This window comes from Acipenser ruthenus, chromosome 20, assembly GCF_902713425.1.
Source record: "Acipenser ruthenus chromosome 20, fAciRut3.2 maternal haplotype, whole genome shotgun sequence".
NCBI classification, from domain to species: Eukaryota; Metazoa; Chordata; class Actinopteri; order Acipenseriformes; family Acipenseridae; genus Acipenser; species Acipenser ruthenus.
The window spans coordinates 2,296,068-2,312,761 of NC_081208.1; the positions used below are offsets into that span (position 1 = coordinate 2,296,068).

Here is a 16,694-nt window from a genome sequence, read left to right on the forward strand (position 1 = left end):
TATATATATATATATATATATATATATATATATATATATATATATATATATGTATGTATGTATATACACACACACACTGTACATTAACTTTTTTGCAGGCACGGGTGGTGTAGGGTTTCGTTGTGTGTTGCTCGAATATACCTGATGCAAAGTGCGGCTGAAGTTTGTTGGAATTATGCTCTCAAAAGTAAGAGGCTTTTCTTGAGAGCGGTGATTGAGAAGAAGTGCACCGGTCGCCTTTTAACTTAACGACGGGCGCCCCCTACTGTCAAAGCCTGGCAACGCCATTGCTATTATTTCTATGTTTGAGTTTCTATAGGGAAACTTTTTTTTTTTTCTTCTATTATTATTTTTTTTTTTTTTTTTAAGAAAAAAACGTTTTGGGTTGCACTCTGTATCTAACACACGTTTATATTCCTTACAGAATACATATATCTGCTGTGTGTCAAACCTTCAAAACATCTCGATTTACTGCTAATATTTACTCACATTAATCAAGTAATAATGTATTTTTTAAATATGTGAACTCATTTTACTTGATTTTTAACTGCAGTCTCTAACACGGATACATCCAAAACATGAGTGTGTAATTTGTTTATTTAAAAGATCGGTAATAAAACACTAGGTCAGACACATGGTATTTGTTAACCTGTAAGCATACACCAGTAAAAGAACACGAATAAAATTAAAAAAACGGTGTTTAACAGACATGGTACTGTGAAAAAAAGCGATTTAAATTATCTATCAGTATTTTATCTTAATCAGCGTCCCGTTAAATAAAGAACAAAGGACAGCATATTTAAAAAATGTGTTTTTATCTACTGAATTGCTGAACGCGTGGTACTTGACCTGTTTGTTAAACTATATGCCATAAATAACTAAAATGATAATAGCACCAATTTAAAAGAGATTGCAGTCTAATTTTAATGAACGGACAAATAATTTCGAAGCTGTCGTTCCGTCACAATTTTTAAATATGCGGAGTTTGTGCTCGTTTGTTTGGCTTTGACACTTTGTCTTTACCTGTATGCTGCTGGCGTGCAAAGACAATATTTTTTCTGAGAAATATAGTATTATATTTATTATTTTACATACCGGTCGTCAGGTCAAAACAGCCTTGTATTTAAAATACCCACGCAGGAATGGCGCTAGCTTTCTTAAAATACAATGGGAACAACAATATCTTAATAGCTTTTTCTATGGCTGCTTCGACGGGGAACATATCAAAATTGTATTAGATGTGTGACACTGATAGAGGAGTCCGAATACAGTGTTTTAAAACAAATACAATTTTAATGAAAAGAATATATTCAAATATTTATCCAGTAAACACTGAGGATCATGTACATTGGAATTGCTGTATTTGGGTATCGTTTTATTTTCTGTTTGAATAATTTCTCTACTTTTGCCTTTTATTTTATAACCTAATTTCTCCAACCAGGACACCTTGACATTTTTTTTTAAGATTTCCTAAAATTGTATTTATTTATGAAATAATCATTTTTCTTGCAATGTTTAGTTATTAAAATATATAACCACAAAAAATGCTTGACAAACAAAATCATATAGAATTCGGATTATTTATTAAACGTGTCTATGTAGAGTTTATGTATTTATTATTTATTATCACATAGTCATTTATTATTATTATTATTATTATTATTATTATTATTATTATTATTACTATTATTCCTAAACGAGCACATTTGTTTAAAAATTGAATTGTATTTCAGTTATATGGGATTTAAGAGGCAGAATAATTGGTCGTATTTTTTTTTTCTTATATATTTTTTTTCCAATGTTTTTATAAACTGACCAATTAAATGGTTCCTCATATCTTTTGACATTAACTAAAATAACAAATAATATCATTCTAGTTGAAAAAAAACAATATATTAAATAATCGCTTCAGCAATCTAAAATGGCATAAAAGATAACTCAAAAACTAAAATATTAATACAAAACAATAAGTGTGTCGAATATAAACTTTATGAACATTTAAAATCTGAAAGTAATAAACTGAGACATGACCTCGACTGATATACACTCTAAAGAAATACAGCAATTATATAATATACTTTTCACTGTGGGGAAATATCAACAAACATACTTTAATCGCAATGAACAATGACTTGAATATCGAATAAAGGAAAACGTTGTACGATTTGGAAATGCGTGTCCCAACACCGTATATAACCGCTTTTTAATCTATAGGTACGCTGGGTGGATCGTTTTGCGAAGCTCGAATGTATTAGAATTGTGGACGTCCCGAGCTATGCCTGTGCTTATTGAATCCGTGTTGGTAATAAATGTCGAATATGCCCCATTCTCTCATTTTTTTTCAGATTTGTTATAAAGCTATTAAAGATATTGAGGCGGGGGAGGAGCTACTGGTTTACATGGACGGAGATTTCCCTGAGGGGACCATGGCACCAAATCTCAAAGGTAAGATTAATGTGCATCATTAGCGAATCTTTTAAACAAACTGAAGCAAACTGATCAGCGGCGGAGAAACCAGCTGTTTGTCAGGCCATTAATACATATTTATTCGCCGTGAGAGAGGGTGGATATAACGGGACGGGGTGCCCCCTCCTTCTGTTCAGGGGATTATTCGAGGTGCAGACCTATAACGAGAACGAATTGGTCAAAGTCTTGTCACTTTCTTGCGGACTTAATTGCTTATAAAAAATAAATGCTTTAGTCTTTAATATTGACAAATAAAGCTATCTAGAATGTAAAACTTTATAAAGAACGTCAGTCAGTACAATATACCTTAAACATGAGGTGTGTTTTGTCTTACCAGTTGACCTGTGGTAATCCATATACAAAATGTGAAATGGAGAAACCTCTATAACGTTTTCAGTAGATATGTCTATACAACATTGTATCAGGCAGCTAAGGTTTGTATCAGGCTTGCCACTTAAACTGGGAAGGATCATAAACCCTGTAAACTAATAAAGAAGGCTGCATGCTTATCAGTGTGTTTTCTTCCACTGTACTGCATAAGTGTGGCACTTAGAGTTTATCAGAGCAGTGGTTATGTTTACAATAAAGCCATTGTAAATTGTTTATGATGTATTAAAACAGTGTCTTTTATTAATAATGCCTGCGATGTGGACCGTTTTATTAGGTTTAGCTGCTACATAAATGATATATTTTAATTATCTTTTTTATCTTTTGCTTGCAATGTGTTATTTTAATGTGTATGTACTGAAAGACCAATGCAGTTTAATTAAAAAAAAAAAAAAATGATAATAACGAGGAAAAGCCTAATTCAAATTCTATTTTAATATGATATTGTGGAAGAGAGAATTCTGTTATGTTGTCGCAGAGCACTGAAATAATGAATGTGTACCACTGGAAATCATAAGACAGGGATTAAAATGCATTGTTCATCTTGTACCTAATGAGTTTGGGTCGGGGAAAGAAACCCAGACAGTTTTCACTGCTGTGCTGAAAAGCCAGATGCTGTCTCCAAGAGCTTTGATCTTTTGGTTTTATTTCAGCTCAGGGTTTGTCAGGTAAACTTTTTTTTTTTTTTTTTTGCTTCCTCGGTTAGGGGAAAAAGAAAAAAACCTGGTAACCTTTTGCATGTCACAGGCATTAAAAATGGTCGAGACAGCACAAGGGGTTTCGTAAGGCACAGACGTTTTCCAATCCAGCAATGTTTGCCCTGAAAGAGAGGTATCTTCAGATCTCTGAGCCAAAAGCTGGAGCGGAGCACTGCCCCTCCTTATCGGAGCTGGGATTCTGAGTACTGCTCTGGGAGTCTCCCGAGGTTTCGCTCAGGCTTTTGGAGATTAGTCAGTAAACAGCCCATAATTGTGTTCCTCTTGCTTTTCTGAAAGCTATTAGGCTCCAATTTATTTTTTTCTCTTACATTCCTCCTTTGTCCTGAGTGTTACTGATGGAACAAGAGATAACTTGGCACAATCAAGGTTTTTTTTTGTTGATTTTTATTTATTTTTTTTGGCGGGGGGCAGTATTTTTTATGACTTCAAAGCAGGGACATCCAGTATTAAAGCAACTGTTTAAAAAAAAAACTCTCCAAAAACTTGCCATGTTACTTCTGTGGTGAATGAAATCCCTCCTTCAAGGTCCGTATTAGTGAAGAATGCAGGTGAATACTGTCACTGGCATGTCAGGGTTGGGGGTGGGGGGCGGGGGGAGGGGCGCTAGCACTTTGGCTGGAACACGGGGTAACAGGGAAGTCTGAGTCTCTTATTGTACCGATGTCTTACCAGCTGTGCACACTTACCTTAAACAGTCTGTTTCTTGTAAATGAGCTCCTCTTAATATTACAGAGAAACAACTTGAGAGGTCACTAAAAGCCCTCGAATTAGTTGTGTGGTTCTAGTTTTTGAAAATGAACAGGTGCTTTCCTCCTTTAAAAAAAAAAGGGTTCATTCAAGACTGCAGTAATCTATTAAAATAAGGCCCAGTGTCTTAAATTAAGTCAAAACATTTATGCCAATACAAATTCACAAAATACAGCTTTTCTTTTCTTTAACAAAAGCCACCCTTAAAAGACTCTCTTTAGGCGTCCCAGTTCAAAGAGTTTGATAATGCAGTGCTTTAAAGTTAAACACACAAATACGTGCCAGGCGCATTGCGAGTTACAGGTTTTCTTGTTCGTTCACAGTCATCAGGACTTCTGTTGATTGACGGTTAGAGAGGGAGGCAGAGTTAGTCTTCCCAGCCCTTCGAGAAGTCATTCTTCTGGAAAACCTACAACTCCACACAGACTGTTGAACTTGGCACTCTTGTCAGGATGCTGCTTTGTAAACTCAATAATAGCTACCCTCGTTTTAATTCATTTGACCTTGACAACAATAATTTATGATGTATATTAGAGGAACTTGTTTGTTCTTTTTTTTTTTTTTAAACCATCGAGTAGCTAAAGTAATATTTTACGTCTAATTGATTTTAAAATATGTAGAACCTATAAACATCTAAAGTGATGTTTAGGTTAAAAAATGTTGTTAACATGGGAATTTCAGAGCTGCGTTTAATTCCTTGTGCAAAACTGGGTAGGGAAAATGAATTTATATTTAGAACGTTTTTTGTTTGGCATTCCTAATTTGCTATGAAATAATAAAATGGGTGCTAAAAAATATCCAGTTTGTGTTTTGAATGACTTTTGGATTTTTTTTCTTTTTGAAATGGTCTTAAAAAAACATATTAAGATATTATTGTTATTATTATATCGTTTTTACAAATTTACAACCTGATTAAACAAATATTTAAATGTTTTGCTTGCCTCACCAAGTAAACTATTTTTTAAAAAATTCATAATTGATAGATGAATAAACAAGCCATGGTTAGAAGTCTTAATTACGTTTTAATTAACATAACAAACATATTTATTTAGTCTAATATTCTCATTCAGCTGGGAGCTTGTTTAGTTTGAATGTGTTCATTCTAAGGATCTTACATTGTGATTAATCTTTGTGTACTTGGAAAAGACTAAGAACAAGACTAATAAATAGCCACTGCACACACACACTGCATATTATATAAACACTGCAGCAGAAAACTATCTATGACAGGTATATCCTCTTCAGCCACTGCATTTTTAATTGTACAATGTTGAGTTTCCTATCTAGGTATCTGTTTTATAATGCATAGTGTTGTTTTTTTTTCTAAACTTTGGCAGGGCAGCTTCTCAAACTCCATAGAGTTCACACAAACTGTTTTCAAATTTTCTAAAAATTAAACTGAAAGAAAATGGGATGAAGGGGGATATATTTGACAATGGGTTAAACGTGCAGCAGGGGGCATTCTAAACCGTAAAGGCTGGAGAACGTTTAAACGTTTCTTTCTTTGATTCCTTGTTCCCTGTGAAGATGAGCAGATGTACCGGTGTGAGGATTGTGAGGAACTGCTCTCTTCCAAACTGGACCTGCACCGACACCAGAAGTATTCCTGCAACAACGGCACCTCCATCTTCAACGCTCTCAACCAGGACTTCAAACAGGAGAGGGAGGAGGAGGAGGAGGAGGAGGAGGAGGAGGAAGAGGAGGAGGGGCCTGTTCACGAGTGCAAGGACTGCGAGAGGATGTTTCCCAACGAATACAGGTGATTTGAGACGAATAAAGGACAAGTGTCAGCGAGACGGGAACCGTGCCTCCGTGATGGCCAAAAAATGAAACGTTTCCTATGGAAGTTGTTTCAACTTAAATGAAAGGGTGTTTGAAGAAATTCTATTGCCACATTCTTATTTTTTTTTATGTGTATCGAACCCTGTCTAGTCCCACTTGTGCCGTTTTGCTACCATTAAGTGCCATTGTCCTCATTCAAGGACAGGCTACTTTGTAATTTTTTGTAACTGGCATCTACCTGTTTTAATTTAATCTTTAGCTATGGTGTTTTGATAAGAAACTGAAGCCTAAAAATTATACATTTATTGGTGTTTTCCTACCCACAGTGGTGATAACGCAGCATTTTCTATGTGTAACAGCTGCAATACATATGTTGTTACTTCTGAAGATATATATATATTTTTAAATGGCTACAAATTCATAATGAATTCAAATGGGATGCCACAAGACTAGAAGCCAGCGCACTGGAAGTCAGAGGAATTTGCAGCCATTCAGTGCATTTCATCACTGTTGATAAAGCTGGGTTGTATTTTATTTTTATTTTTTTTTGCAGTCTTGAACAGCATATGATTGTGCACACAGAGGAGAGAGAGTATAAATGTGACCAGTGCCCCAAAGCGTTCAACTGGAAATCCAACCTAATTCGTCATCAGATGTCACATGACAGCGGCAAGCGGTTTGAGTGTGAAAACTGTGATAAGGTAAGAACAGGAAATAGGCTGCAGCCTGCTAGTTCAGGCAGTGTGTGGGTAGCCAGCCAAGCCTGTGTTTACTGTGTGAAACACTGTTTTTGATGCAAATGTGTGAGTCATGCGCCTTTCTTAATTAACGCGTGGTAAGAATGCCCATCACATCTGCATGTGCCTGGTTGCTAAAGTGAGTGATATAAAATTGGTGTTGGTTAAATTTATATATATATAAATTTGTGTGTGTGTGTGTGTGTGTGTGTGTGTGTTATATATATATATATATATAGAGAGAGAGAGAGAGAGAGAGAGAGAGAGAGAGAGAGAGAGAGAGAGAGAGAGAGAGAGAGAGAGAGAGAGAGAGAGAGAGAGAGAGAGAGAGAGAGAGAGAGAGAGAGAGATACGAAACTTGTGCTGCACATTTTATTATGAACAAGAAAATACTTTGACAAACCAGATGTGGAATAAATAAACCACTACTAAAATACAATTAAAAAAAAAAAAAAAAAACACCAACGGTATTTGTTATTGCTTGAGAAATAATAATAATAATAATACTCTGTGTGTGTGTATAATTTAAACACCAATAAAAAAAACTGTCACTGTCATTTGTTACCCTCGCCATTTTTTACATACTAAAAGAAACATAATATATTCAGTAAGAAATGTCTCAGCAAGAAGTCTTTTTCTAGTCAAAACGTTTGTCCAAGAATTTCTTTTGGCATTTCTAAATGTAGTCCTGTTGAGTGAGTGTTTGGTAATTATGGGTGGAACACTTAGACTTAGACAACCTATTAATTATTATTATTATTATTATTATTATTATTATTATTATTATTATTATTATTATTATTATTATTATTATTTACCAATGGTATTCGCGAAACCTTTTAGTATTTTTCATGCAAACCTGGTATAGTATTTGATGTTCCGCATGCATTACGGAAAGCAGTTTGGAGGTGAGTGGTGCTGACCTGTTCTGTGTTTCTCTCACCTCTCTTTGTTCCCTGTCCCAGGTGTTCACAGACCCCAGTAACTTGCAGCGGCACATCCGCTCACAGCACGTCGGCGCCCGTGCCCACACTTGTCCAGACTGTGGCAAGACCTTCGCCACCTCCTCTGGGCTCAAGCAACACAAGCACATTCACAGCAGTGTCAAGCCTTTCATCTGTAAGTTGTCAGAGCCGTCTTGTCTAACCCTCGGATATAATTACGTGTGTCCAAAGGCCTCCCGCCTCACTCCACCCCGAACAAGTGACAGCTGTAATTTTATAGGTCAGAGCACTAAATGAAATTCCAGAGCAATTTTGCTTTCGCTTTTTTTTTCTTTTGAGGGACCGTGTGTCTTTCTTTTTTAACTACGGCAGTTTTAGACTTTTCTTGACAAGTAGAAAGTCTCTCCCAGCTCTCCCATTGACAGAAGCTGATGTGTGCCATTAAAACTCTTATCTTTCTTTTTTTTTATGTATTTTATAAACTTCAAAAATGAATTGCCAGTCACACTTAACCCTTTAGACCTGACTGGCATTTAAAAAAAAAAAGATATGTTTTTGCTTGCTGCCTGTTAGAACTTCCTTCAATGTGACAGTTGTTTCCAAACACAATATTGGGTTATATGTTGTTCTGAGTTAGGAGACGTGAAATCCAATATGTGTAGTTTCCCTTCCCGATTGATGGAAATGGCAGCACTTTAGTTTATGGAATCTGGTAATCTAAGCATCATGGTTATAATGGACTGAGGGTTGAACAACACAACTCTCAATCCTGCATTCCCCCCCTCAGCCAGTAGCAATCACACACTTGTGTCGCCTTGGCTTTCATTAAAGATCATACTGGATTCTTATTTATGGTTAGCTGCCTTTCCATTCAGAGCAGTATATTCAATTTCTGTAGATGCCGTATGTGGGCAAATACAGAAAAATACATGAGATTCACTGGTTGGTTTCAACAAAGCAGCTCAGTTATTCCTTTACAAGACCCCCCAGAAATGTGTAGATATGTATGTATGTATGTATGTGTTTTTTTGTTTTTTTTACCCATATGTGAATGACATTAACCAGTACCTTTTGAATCTGTGTTCTCCCAGGTGAAGTCTGTCACAAATCCTATACCCAGTTTTCCAACCTCTGCCGCCACAAGCGGATGCACGCAGACTGCCGTACCCAAATCAAGTGCAAGGACTGTGGGCAAATGTTCAGCACTACCTCCTCCCTCAACAAGCACCGCCGCTTCTGTGAGGGCAAGAACCATTACAACCCGGGGGGCATGTTCAACTCAGGCCTGCCCATGACCTCCAGCCCCCTCATGGGCAAATCGAAACCCCAACACAGCCTCAACCACCTCGGTTTCAGCGATTACTTCCCCTCCCGGTCACACCACCCTGGGCTTCCCTTCTCGCCCACTCCTCCTGCCTTCCACACTCTCCCGCCTGGCTTTCCTGGAATCTTCCCACCCTCGTTATACCCCAGGCCACCTTTGTTGCCCCCAAGCCCGTTGCTCAAGAGCCCCCTCAATCACAGCCAGGAAGACAAGCGTCCCAGGAGCCCCCTGTCGGTGGTGTCCCCTGTCAATAACAATGGGAGCAGCAGCTACAATAACTTCCTGGAGGCTAAAGCCGAAACAAAATTGGAAATGCGCTCTGCAGAGAAGTGCAAGGTGAAGATCAGTGACCTTTCGGATGGGAGTGACCTGGAGGATGTCAACACCACCAGCGGGACAGACTTGGACACCACAACGGGGACAGTCTCAGGTTCTGATCTGGACAGCGACGCCGAGAGCGACCGCGACAAGAGCAGGCGCAAGGTGCCGTTGGGAACGAAGCAGGACGAAGTCAGCAGCAGCTCCATCTCCATCTCCAGCTCTGGTAACGTCCCTAGCGAGCGTCCCTTCCTCTCCCAGCACTCCTTCTTTCCTCCGCCGGATGAGCAGGCCCTTCCGGCCTCAGGGGCCACCAACGACTCCATCAAAGCCATCGCCTCCATCGCAGAGAAGTATTTTGGCCCCGGCTTCATGGGCGTACAGGAGAAGAAGATGACCTCCCTCCCTTATCATTCCATGTTCCCCTTCCAGTTTCTGCCCAACTTCCCACATTCCTTGTACCCTTTCACGGACCGGGCACTCAACCCAGGGATGTTCCTCAAAGATGAGCCCAGGTCTCCCAGAGAGCATCTACAGAAGGTGGGCTCCCAGGGTTCCGAGTCCCCCTTTGACCTCACCACCAAGCCCAAGGAGGTCAAACAGCCCCTGCCGCCCAGCAAGTCGACCCATCCCGCGAGCGCTCCCCTCCTGCCAGGAGAAGAGCAGCCTCTAGACCTCAGCATTGGCACTCGCAGACGGGCTGCCCACAACGGCAGCGCCACAGAATCTCGGAAGAATCACGTTTACGGGAGCAGGAGAGGGCCTCCTAAAGAAGATCAGCTCAAGCATCCACAGCCTCAGCCTCAGTCTCTGCACCACCACCACCACCACCAGCAGCAGCAGCAGCAGCACCAGCACCACCAGCAAGTGCATCAGCAGCAACAGCAGCCATCCCTGCACTACGCAAAGCCCTCGCCCTTCTTCATGGACCCAATCTACAGGTATTCACGCACAGATAGACCCCGATAGACCCAGGCAGACCCAATTCCAGCCATGCAGAGCCGTTTTACAGTGTGGTAAATGAGCTGAAGTATAAAGCAAAGGCCAGGATCCTTATCTAACCGGTAGTAAGGAGAAGGTAATCTTTTCCAGTTTAAATGACATAGTGCTTATCAGATATGCACAGAGCAGGGTTGGCTTTTTTCCTGTAAGGTGGGGGGCATGGGGGCTGTAGGTTACCACTTTGCAGATAACCAAAAATGGAATGTGCTTGTCAGGGTTGGGTGCAGGAAAGTACCTGGCAGTTGCCCAGGCTTTATTGCATGCAAAGTGGTTTATAATTGTTGACCTTCGTATGTAACCCTTTCTGCTGTGGTCCAGCAGGGTGGAGAAAAGGAAGCTCATGGACCCAGTAGGAGCCCTGAAAGAGAAGTACTTGAGGCCATCCCCGCTGCTGTTCCACCCACAGGTAACCCCCACCTCCACGGAGCATTAACAGATTAAGAAGCTTTATTAGGAATAGGATGGAATACTGGGCAGCCCCATCAATATCCGGGACTGAATGTTACAACAGCATGAAGAACTCCCTTTTCTCGCACGCAAGGATGCAGCCGTTGCTATTAAAACTTATTCAGTTCATTTCAAATTGTGCAGTCTCGCACAAATTGTACTGGGGGTTTATGGCTGGTTTCACAGACCCTGATTAGCACTACATCTTGTAGTGCCTAATGTTTGCTGATTGGAGTTTGAAACCCTCATTTGTCTCTAAATACAGTACGTTCATTTCAATGCAAAAAAACGCATTCAGCTTGCGTACTGCTTATCAGCGCAGTGCACACCCATTCAAACAGATTTGAACATCCCCCCCATGCAATATTCCTTTACATGTGTCTCCATGCTTTACTCTGCAGCTACTGCATTCTGCAGTCTGTGCTAGAGGAAAGCATTGTTCACAGTCTGGTAACCATTCCCACCTCAAATAATAACAATCGCCGCTGGAATTGTGGGAGCTATCCCATGGCCGGTTTCTTAGCTAAACTTAGTTCTGTCATTGTTTCAGTTCGGAGCAAGAGCATGCGGTTAACAGCTTCCCCTGATTTTTCTTCCCTGGCGAGCTAGATAATGCCTGTGTGTCCATCAGGGACATCCTGTGTTTGTATCCAGTAGAATAGGGCTGACTGGCGGGGGACACGTTTATCAGACGTGAGGATCTGACCCTCCATCAATGGTGAGAAATCCTTAGCCCCCAGACGGAGTGGCACGGGAACAGCTGGTATCCAGTAACTGCTCCACTGTAAACCCTTTTACAGCTAGTACACAAAAAAACACATTCCTGACCGTAGATATTTATTCAGTGTAATATACTGTAAACGGATAGGATGGTTCAGTCGCTTTTACTAGACCACATATAAGTTCTACACTGGGGTAAAAGGTATATATTGCAGATAAGGAGCATACATACAAGGGTCTGGCAGTCATAGAGTACATTTCCTTCAGTGTGATTGGAGATGTGGAGGCGTTACACTAGTTAAAAAGGCTGTTCCTCATGAGTTGCAATGCATCTTACTGAAAGCCACTGTATGTTACACAAACGTGTTTGTGTTTCTGTGTGTAACAAACAGGGTGGGAAGCTGAGCTATATTTAACTGTAATAATGCGCTTAGAAATCCTTTGTGCGCCGTTTTAATTGAGAGATACGATATCAGGAGCCAGTTTCCTTAATTCCATTGTATTGCCACTTCTTCATTTTGAATGCACGTTGTCCCTTCTAAATAGAAAAATAAATAAAAAATGGTGTTGTGAACAAAGTCTTGGCTCGGGGGATCCCTGGAGAGCTGTTATGTGGCTGTAAACATGCGATAGGTCAGGGAGGTGACTGGGAGCTACACAATTGATAGCCCACGGTCTGATATACAGCTTCCTACTGCCTTCCGTTCCTTCAACAATGATGCAATCCCAGGGCTTATCAGGAAACACTAACTACCTCGCTATTGTGTGACACAGACAGCGTTTGGGAGCAGGGGCCAAATCAATTGAGGTCAAGTGTCTTCCTGGACCTTCCCTCTTGCTGGGAGAAAAACCACCTGGCTGAGCAGCAGTGCTATGGTTACTGTGACATTCCGTTTAAGGCATTGAATTAAAGGGTACATAAGGACCTTTTTATTTTATTGTGTTGCATGTTCCCATGTATTGCTACAACTGTTTACGTAAGGTGTGTGTATCGCTTTCATTTTTTTTTTTGTACATTTTGACCACTTTTTGAAATTGCATTCCCTGCCTCAAGATGGCTTCCCATGTACCCGCATGGACCTCTCGGAACTACATTTCCCATCATCCTCCTGCTCACTGGTAAATCCATCTTGGTTACATATGTGAGCAGGAGGATGATGGGAAATGCAGTTCTGAGAGGTCCATGCGGGTAAATGGGAAGCCATCTCGAGGCAGGGAACACAATTTAAAAGTTTAAACAGTTGTAGCAACACATGGTAACATGTAACACAATAAAATAAAAAGGTCCTTATGTACCCTTTAAACTTATTCAGCAGGAAATAATGCAATAGAGTATAAGGCCATCTTCCACTAAGTAAGATAAATCATAGAAGCTCTTGTGAAATTCAAAGTGAATTAATCCCTAACTTAAAAACTCTCAATGGTGTGCTGTAGTCAGGGGTTTAGTTGTTCAGGATTCTGTTCCTGGTCTTCTGATTGAAAGTAAAAAGTACCAATCACAGAGAACCCACTAGTATACAGTTACAGCAACTGATGCTACCCGCAGGCATGCAAAATATATAGTAAAATGACATACCAAAGTTTATTCAGTTTTGACAGTGATAAGTGAGAATGTCCTCTGTTGTACCACGATGCTGCTCCAGCCCAGAACACTAGACAACCAAGTTAGAATGCACACCGAATTAATTCACTAGCACAAGAGCCAACTTTGGCTAGCCGTGCTGCTCTAAATCATTGAAAGGGACCCTACCCGTTTTATTTCATCTACAGATGTCTGCGATTGAGAACATGACAGAAAAGCTGGAGAGCTTCGGTGCTCTGAAGCTGGACGCCTCGAACTCTCTACAGCACTCCTCACACCACCTCTTCAACTTCCGCTCGCCGCCTCCAACGCTGTCCGACGCCATCCTCAGGAAAGGCAAGGAACGCTACACCTGCAGGTACAGGATTCATGGGATTTCCAGTGAAACCCACCAGCCGCAAACGTTTATTATTATTATTATTATTATTATTATTATTATTATTATTATTATTATTATTATTATTGTGTTAGTGTTGGAGGCAGGTCATCAAGCGTTACAAACTTGTTGTGTCTGATTTCAGTATAAATGAATGCAAATGAAGATTATTTATTTTGTCATGTTTAGAATCAGCTGTTTGTTATGACTGGAGGGGAAAAACTAAAACGTCTGTGTTTCTTGTGATTTACAAAGTGTTTTTTTTGAGGACGTGACAGCAGACAAATGATCTAACCAGTACAGTAAACATTGCCTCAGACACAAATATCCTATTGCTTAAGGAACTGAAAAGACAATTCCTGAAGCTGAACACCGGTTACAGAGCAAGAAGTCACATCCGCCATGCCCAATCAAATATCTGTCTAAATATTGCACTTGATCTGTCACAGGTACTGTGGGAAAATATTTCCCAGGTCAGCAAATCTTACCCGGCACTTAAGGACACATACAGGAGAGCAGCCCTACAGGTAAGGAACAGCCAGTCTCCTATTGTTAACCCTTGCAGGGCTTTGTTATAATTCTACTGATTCCCCTATGTGGATAACTGAGCTCCCCAATATTACTCTGTTTCAAATAGAAGTGAAGTATCCCATTCAGTGCTCTTAAAGGGTTTGAAAAGACAGCAAGCAGGGCAACCGGCAGTCTTTGGTGGAAGAAAGTACTGTACAGTCAAAATGCAACCCGATTGATTTAAATATTCCACATGTGCATTTGCATACTGAAGCTGCGTCTTCTGCAACCTGGTTAAATCTTTTTAAAATGCTACTATTCAGTCAGCTATTTGGTTATGTTAGTATTTTCCTTTAATAAATATATGTATATATTCTTTGTTATAGTTTTCAAACACGCTTTCCCTTGACAAAGGTATGTTAAACATACCGAGAAGTTGGCTCTTAATAATGTCACTCTTAATAGTCAGGAAATAAATCAACCCTGAAGTTAACACCTTCAGGATTATTATAGTTGGAGTGTCAGTGTGTACATTGTTTAGATCATTAAAATGATGGAGCAAAAGACTTAGCCTAATGCGTTTTTAAGAAAAAATAATAATTTTAAGAGTTACATTCCTTGCTGATTTGAATTATGTTAAAAATACAATCCAACTGTGCCGGTGCTTGTATGGTTAAGAGTTAATTTTCTCGTGTAGAGACGTGAAGGGAAAATAGGGGGAAAAGAAAAAGAAGATTAATTTTGTCTCTCCAGATGTTTCTGAGGTGGAGAACAACTTCTGGACAACGTTGGGCTGTAATAGCACCCCTGAGATTTCCATGCACTGTTTATAGAAGCAGTTAATTGTCATTGATTTGGCTCTCAAACAGCTGCAGTCTTCAGCTTCACTAACTCTAATTGCTCGGGTTGGCTTTGATTTCTCTGCCTCATCGTTCATGGAAAACGGTCGGGTAATGGACTGGGCATGAGATTAGCAGGGATGGGCAGTGTCGTTGGACCTGACAGTGTGCCTTGTGGGACATGCCGGTGTTATGGGGATGAGGCTGGAGCAGTTGCAAGGCTGTGATCTTTAGGTGCGTTAGTCTCCTGGCTCCGAATTTGGAAGTTTAGCAGTTTAATATTCTAGTACGGTCCTAGCTGCTTTACCCAGGTTGTAAATATAAATGTATCCTTATCTGTAATGTATGTGCCTTCTAGAACCCTAGCATCCTGTCTGCAGACTCATATGCACCGGGTCTGCTAAATGGAAGGTGTTTCTTATTCCCATACAATAGAGCTTGTGACCCTCTTAGATTTCTTATATTTTTCATGCCTATTTTCACAGCTGTGTAAATTATTTTAAATACTGAACTGACACATAATGTGACTCTGGTATGTATCTACAGCAGATTAGGTATGTGTACATTGTGCGTAGAAAACATAAAAGTTGTTCTTCTTTCAATGCGGCAACTGTAGCCTAAAAAGCTAAGGGAACACAAAGCCACTTTGTGGCTTGGAACTTAGTTTGAAGAGACTCGGTTTCAGGCCACTGCATGGGATTTGATGCAGCAGTTGCCTCAAACTAGGTCTCTTGAACCAGGTTCCATGCTGCTGAAAAAGTTACTTCGTGTTCCCTCAGCTTTAGAAACTAAAAGCTACTTATTTTTTTAATCCAGAGATGGTTATCTTTTGTAGTCTGAGCCAACAGCGGTTTGAATGAGCAAATAGATGTACGTGCATGACCTTGGTCTGCTCAGTCAGGACCAAGTCCCTTAACTGCTGCCAGTGTAAACTGTGCATGTTACTGCTGACTGGGTTCAGGTCACTTTTATTAAGTTTGAAATCTCGCAGGACCTGCTCACAGCTTCATCAGCTCTTTTATTTAGATTTCGTTTTTAATCCCCTGATTAGCTCACTTTGTAACAATTTACCATAACAAATAGCAGGACCCATTATCTTTGCCACTTCGAGGCAAATAAGGCAAGAACAGCAGAGCGAAAGAAGGAGGCTTGTTTAAAAACTCTTCATGGTTCATTGTATCGGACTATTTGACTGGTAGAGATGCTATCGGGACCCCCTTTTAGCACAGAAATTGGCCGACGAGGGGTGGCCACTCAAAGACCCCATTCAGATTGTAATGGTCCACGTGCAGCAAAAAAAAAAAAGACCCAATCTTCTTGAGCTGATGAAGTAATTTCAAGTCCCCGTGGACGCGGTAGGAAAAAAAAAATCATTCTTGCTTTTTTTTTTTTTTTGTATTTTTTCGTCTTGGCGTTTGACCATTCTCTGTGAACCGTGATGCACCAAGTCTGGAAATTAGCAAGCAAAAAAATAAAGAGCTCTGGAGAAGTTAAAAGGGCCTCCGTCTGATTTCAGTGCTTGATGACGAGCGATTTTCCCAAAGCAATTAGCACTGAAAGCGAACCCCAGAACACTGCTGTCAGAGGGACAGAGAGAGGTGGGGGGGGGGGGGGGGGGGGGGAGGTGGAAAACTGTTGCACAGCAAGAGTGAATGCACACAGCCTCTAAACAAAGAAGGACTGTCTCAAGAATTAAACACAACTTCAAGAGTGTTTATTTATAATCAGCGAAAATTGATATGCTCTGGGCTGCCCTGTGGAGCTGTTTCCTTTTAAACAGCTCGACCTCAGGGA

At 40.2% G+C, this 16,694-nt stretch overlaps 1 protein-coding gene across 8 annotated transcripts in view; it reads left to right on the top strand.

Annotated features, from left to right (window-relative positions):
- LOC117425596 (histone-lysine N-methyltransferase PRDM16) overlaps positions 1–16,694 on the top strand; it is a 220,319-nt gene that overhangs the window by 194,140 nt on the left and 9,485 nt on the right. For 5 of the 8 annotated variants that reach the window (XM_058993086.1, XM_058993084.1, XM_058993089.1 and 2 more), the window contains 8 exons: positions 2,346–2,445; positions 5,847–6,078; positions 6,655–6,802; positions 7,804–8,062; positions 8,874–10,365; positions 10,745–10,832; positions 13,364–13,533; positions 14,001–14,078. In XM_058993086.1, the coding sequence (XP_058849069.1) occupies positions 2,346–2,445; positions 5,847–6,078; positions 6,655–6,802; positions 7,804–8,062; positions 8,874–10,365; positions 10,745–10,832; positions 13,364–13,533; positions 14,001–14,078 (2,567 nt within the window). The remainder of the gene's footprint in view (positions 1–2,345; positions 2,446–5,846; positions 6,079–6,654; positions 6,803–7,803; positions 8,063–8,873; positions 10,366–10,744; positions 10,833–13,363; positions 13,534–14,000; positions 14,079–16,694) is intronic. The other 3 variants (XM_058993085.1, XM_058993088.1, XM_058993090.1) reach the window with 3 other exon arrangements.